This window comes from Buceros rhinoceros, unplaced genomic scaffold (genome assembly GCF_000710305.1).
Source record: "Buceros rhinoceros silvestris isolate BGI_N320 unplaced genomic scaffold, ASM71030v1 scaffold4175, whole genome shotgun sequence".
Lineage (NCBI taxonomy): Eukaryota > Metazoa > Chordata > Aves > Bucerotiformes > Bucerotidae > Buceros > Buceros rhinoceros.
The window spans coordinates 22,385-28,384 of record NW_010410989.1 but is presented as its reverse complement, the minus strand read 5'-3'; the positions used below and the strand labels follow the sequence as shown (position 1 = coordinate 28,384).

At 48.2% G+C, this 6,000-nt stretch overlaps 1 protein-coding gene across 1 annotated transcript in view; it reads right to left on the bottom strand.

Annotated features, from left to right (window-relative positions):
- PARP1 (poly (ADP-ribose) polymerase 1) overlaps positions 1–6,000 on the bottom strand; it is a 33,592-nt gene that overhangs the window by 7,464 nt on the left and 20,128 nt on the right. Inside the window, exon 14 of the mRNA XM_010135795.1 lies at positions 2–83. Within this exon, the coding sequence (XP_010134097.1) occupies positions 2–83 (82 nt within the window). The remainder of the gene's footprint in view (position 1; positions 84–6,000) is intronic.

The following is a 6,000-nucleotide window of genomic DNA, read 5'->3' as shown; positions in this document are numbered from 1 at the left end:
TGCTGAACCTCATTAAGGATGGAGTACGCGCTCTGGATCTGTCTCTTGCTCAGTTTTCCCAATGGCATCTTCTGCAGGTCAATCTGGTGAAGATTTAAACAATTTAAAGAGGATTTCACTACACTGAAGTCACTGCAGCGTTCCCTTTCTAGTTTCTAGGTAACGAATCTCTCCATCCTGGTAGAACTGACTACACGAAGAACGGAAACATTTCACACTTGGTACTGATCCCTGTGGACTGGGGAATGATGTCAGAAGGACAGTGCACACTACTGAGAAGACATCCTATACCAAAGGAATTCTGCAGTAAGAAACTAAGCATGCATGTTAGGGCAACACAAAATAGGGTACTAGTCTGGTTAAAAGTATAATATTGACCTGGTGTCAGATGGATTCCTCAGTCGCTGCAGTAACCATACGTTTCAGGCTGGTAAAGAAGCAAACTGAATGAAATAACTCCTGCTCATAAGATCATCTGTGTCTCTAGGTACAATCTAGACACCTTCTTCCAAGCTGACCCGACAATTATCAAGGGTCAAATGCAAAGAGGTTAATCAGATGCTTCGTATTCATTAAAGAAAATCAGAAAAAAAAAAAAAGCAACTGAGTTAAAATGGTGTCTTGGTTGCTGTGTTTAGAATCCTAAGAGTCATTTAGTCTGGAAAAGATCTTGAAGTCATAAAGTCCAAACTCTGACATAGCACTGCCAAGTCAACCACTGAACCATGTCACTAAGCACCACATCTACGTAACTTTTAAATAGCTCCAGGGATGGTGACTCCACCACTTCCCTGGGCAACCAGTTCCAGTGCTTGACAAACCTTTCAGAGAAGGAATTTTCCTATTCAATTTTCCAATATTCCTATCCAATCTAAACCTTCCCTGGTGAAACCTGAGGCCATTTCCTCTTGTCCCATCGCTTGTTATTTGGGAGAACAGACTCTCACCTCTCTGCAGCCTCCTTTCAAGTAGTTGCAGAGCACAATTAGGTCTCCCCTCAGCCTCCTTTTCTCCAGACTAAACAACCCCAGTTCCCTCAGCCGCTCCTCGTAAGACTTGAGCTCTAGACCCTTCACCAGCTTCGCTGCCCTTCTCTGGACACGCTCCATCACCTCGATGTCCTTCCTGTAGAGAGGAGCCCAGAACTGGACACAGCATTCAAGGTGTGACCTCACCAGTGCGGAGTACAGGTGGACAACCACTTCCCTCCTCCTGCTGGCCACACCATTGCTGATACAAGCCAGGAGGCCATTGGCCTTCTGGGCCACTGGGCACACTGCTGGCTCATATTCAGCTGCTGTCAACCAGTGCCCCCAGTTCCTTTTCCACCGGGCAGCTTTCCACCACCCGTTCCCAAGCCTGTAGTGTTGCAGGGGGTTGTAATCCAAGTGCAGGACCCAGCACTTGGCCTTGTTGAATCTCAGACCACTGGTCTCAGCCCATCGATCCAGCCTGTCCAGGTCCCTCTGCAGAGTCTCCCAACCTTCAAGCAGATCAACAGACCCACCCAGCTTGGTGTCATCTGCAAACTTACTGAGGGTGCACTCGATCCCCTCATGCGGATCATGATAAAGATGTTAAAGAGAACAGACCCCAACACCGAGCCCTGGGGAACACCACTGGTGACCAGCCACCAACTGGATTTAACCCCAGTGGGCCCAGCCATTCAGCCAGTTTTTTACTCAGCAAAGAGTACGCCCGTCCAAGCCATGAGCAGCCAGTCTCTCCAGGAGAATGCTGTGGGAGATGGTGTCAAAGGCTTAACTGAACTCCAGGTAGACAGTGTCCACAGCCCTTCCCTCATCCACTAAGCAGGTCACCTTGTCATAGAAGGAGATCAGGTTAGTCAAGCAGGACCTGCCTTTAATAAACCCATGTTAACTGGGCCTGATGGCCTGGTTGTCCTTTACGTGCCACATGATGGCACTCAGGATGATTTCCTCCACAACATTCTCCAGCACCAAGGTCACACTGACAGGCTTGTAGCTCCCCAGATCCTTGTTCTGGCCCTTCCTGTAGACGGGCATCCTGTTTGCCAGTCTCCAGTCAACTGGTACGTCTCTGGTTAGCTGAGACTGCTGGTAAATGATGGAAAGTGGCTTGGTGAGTGCTTCCGCCAGCTCCCTCAGTAACCTTGGGTGGATCCCATCCAGCCTCATAGACTTGCGTGTGTTTAAGTGGTGTAGCAGGTCCCTGACCACTTCCCCTTGGATTTTGGGGGTTTCATTCTGCTCACTCTCTTCCAGCTCAGGGGGCTGGGTACCCAGAGAACAACTGGTCTTAAAGACTGAGGCAAAGGCGGTATTAAGTACCTCAGCCTTGGTCACCGTGTTTACCCCCATATCCAAAAGAGGACAGAGATTCTCCTTGATCCTCTTTCTGTTGTTACGGGCAAGCAATCATGAGACTTCTCCCAGCTGCTTATAGAATATTTCATCCACCTCTTCATCCTGGTTGGATGGTCTGTTACAGACTCTCACCCATGATACCTGTCTTGTTGGCCTTCCCTGATTTCTACCCATAAACACTCAACTCTTATGGTCACCATCAATAAGCTCTGAACAATCAAAACTCTCCCTAACATGGTGGGCTACCCCACTGCCTCTCCTTCCTTGCCTATCCCCTCAGAAGAGTTTATAGCCATCCACTCCACAGTTGTGCGAGTCATCCCATCCCACCATGTCTCCACGACGGCAATTATGTCAGTTTTCCTGCGGAACAATGCCTTCCAGCTCTCCCTGTTTACTGCCCATGCTGCTGGCACTGGTGTAGATGCATTTCAGTTGAGCTACTGATCCTGACACCTTTTCGGGGAAGAAGCCATAAATCCTACATGATCATTCGCAGGTGCTTCTGTGGTTTCTAATACATCAATAACCCTTGCATCTTGGCTGCTGCATGGATCTCCATCCTCTACCTCCACTGAGACAGCAGACCAAAGGACCTCACTAGCATATCATCCCTTAAACACAGGCATTCCACCCCCAGGCTTATCTCCAGCAAGCCTGCTTTTTATCCCCTTCCTCCTTCAAATCTGGTTTAAGGCTCTTTCAGTGAGCCCTGACCACCCCTGCACAAAGACCCTTTCCCCTCTTGGAGACCGGTGTCCCCTGTCTGCCACCAGCAGCCTGAGCTCCTGTAAACCCAGAGTCCTGCTGGTGGCACCAGGCTGAGCCAGGTATTGATCTGGTGGGTCTTTCTGTTTCTTCCCACATTAATCCCTGCAACTGGAGGGATAAAGAACACCACTCGTGCTTCTAATCCCTTAATCAGTCATCTCAAGGCCCTGAAGTCTCTTTTGATTGCCCTCAGACCTCTTGCTGAGCTTCACTTCTGCCTACCTGAAAAATCCGTAATGGATAATAATGTGAGGGCTATGACAGAGTAGGAAGCTTTCTTGCTGCATCTTTAACCCTGGCCCAGGAAGGGCAGACTTCCCTAAGAAGTGGGTCCAGATGGCATATCAGGCCTTCTGCTCCCTTCACAAGGGAGTCTCCTCCGAGAATGAGCCATCTTTTTTTCTCTATGAAAGCAGTTCATAAAGAAAAGAAAGCAGGGTGTAGCCTGACATAACCTCAGCGACACCTCCAAGCTAGATGAACCATTGCCCTCATTATTGTTTGGTTCCACTTGCAAAGCCTCATACCTATTACGCAAGGACAACTGGAAAGGTGAGGTAGTCACAGAGGAGACGTGCCTGCTGTACTGGGCAGGAATTTGTCGCCACTGCCCCCTGTCCCCTGAGTCACCACATTCAGCGGAGAGAGGACGGGGCATCCTTTGTATCATACATCCTGTCTGCCTGTTGGGCCTGTCCCAAGGAAGGTAGGCCAGTTGTCTTATCTCTCTCTCACACTCTGTGGTACTCCTCAACCTACTCACCTCCTCCCAGAGCTCTGTCACTCTACCTGGGTGCACCTCCCACTGGTGTGTTCACGGCTGCCCTCTGGCACTGGCACACCCTGCAACCTGGCACTGTCTTCCCACTGGAGCTCGCTCTGGGAAGCTATGTCAGCCATGGTGGCTGCAGAGCTTAAAGAGGACACGGCTTTCTGCTGAGCAGATACCACTGCTTGCTGGTCGAGCTTCAGCACCCTTCCGCCATGCTCTGCCATATGAACTGCCACACAAACTGCCACACCACACCCCTCCTGACGTGCCATGCCACGCCCTGTTTGCATACCCTGGTCACCAGCGCTCCCTAAAGGCTTCTTTCCTGCCCAGGTCCTGTCAGCTGCTGTGACACAAGCTGCACGATCCTGGCAGCTCTCTTGGCACCCCCTGTGGTTCCCCCGGTTCAGGAAACTGCCCTGTGCATCAAGCTAGAGCGCTCTGCTGCAAACCACACCAGCGCCAGAGCCGCTTGCCTTAGTGACTGATCTAATTTTTGTTATTTTTATTTGTGTATTGATGGATCTTGGAAGAGTTCTGGATTTGCATTAAACCCTTGAACAGTTAAGGACCATCTGAATGCAAAAACATTCAACAAAAGACAACTCCAATAGAGTCTTTTAAAAAGATTATTCACACACCCTCTGGATTCTTGACAGTGCTTCTCCATACACCCTGCAGGTCAAACTAGCTTTTACTTAACCGGATGGGTTTAAGATTCAGCTGAAGGACAGAAGATCCTATGAAACTATGTATATCACGTACTGTCTGGATAAGTTCTGTGTTATTTATTCACTACTGAGACAGGAAACCCAGCTTTATGCAAATCTTCTCTGCAAGCTGAACTCAGAAGGCTCTTCCAAGCTACAGACTGGTGTGCAAGCCCTGAAGTGATGAAGAGTTCCACCCTGTACCGGGCTAAGGAGGACGTTCACCTGTAACTGCAGCTAAGCATATGTAAATCCAGATAATAAAAAAAGCCAAGATGGACTGACTGCAAGACAGAAGACAGACATCAAAACTGATCACATCTTGGGGACACAAGAGTCACAATGCCAAGATTAATAACCTAATGGAAAACAACTTGTAATAGATGTGTAGCTCCCAAACCTTTGAGGCAAATAGTTTCTTGTGAAGTACCATCCATCTGCATTATCTAATTATTAGCTGAAAAATCATGAGGGGCATGATAGTAAAGTAAAACGGGCCATTTAACCTGGATGTGCAGAATAGCTGCAGACACCATCCTAACTACAAGTTATAAAACCGATAAACTAACACACACAAGCATAAACACTAAGACATCCCTCCACAATGTGGTTGAGTAATGTATCTCTTACAGAGCCCACACACAGCCGGAGGGCTGGAGTTTGTGTCTCTTGTGAGACACGGGAAGCGAACAGAGGCCTGCAGAGCTAACACGAAGCTAAACTGTATTCAAAACTTTACCTTTCGAAGCATCAAAAGAGCACAGCAGCCAAGCGGCTGGGTCTAGAACAGCTGCACTGCAATTACTGCCAGGTGCACTAAGGGTAACATGAAGAATTAGCTCCATGTCACCGACGTGTGCACCCAGATTGTCATGAGAGGCAACGGAGATGTTCACCTTCCACCTAGGCGAGAGAGGACACAGCACTGGAATAGACTCAGTCCTCTCACTAGCCACTTCATGTGAGCCAACGACACAGATAATTGTAATAAACTACTCTATGTTTGCTGAGGTAAAACTCTTGAAAACTAAATTAGAAGCAAAAAGAGAAATGCATCAGATAAATCTATTGTCACGTAATGGAAAGACTAAGAATTTGTTACAGCCCTGGCAGAGCAAGAGTGCCTGGATGGAATCAAAGTCTTGAGATCAAGCTGATTAAAGGAACCAAGCAGTGGTTTTCAGAGGATGCACAGAAACCTCTAACTAGAAAAAGCATTACCTCCTCTAACGGGAAACAGCTGTCTGGCAGCAACAGAACAGAAAGATAAATCTGATAGGAGGACAGCCCCATCTGGACTCCCCAGGTCTCCTGCAGATCTGCAGATGGTGTGAATTAACATAGTTTCAAGAGAATTCTACAAAACCAAATGACATCAGATGATGATGCGTTCAGAGTC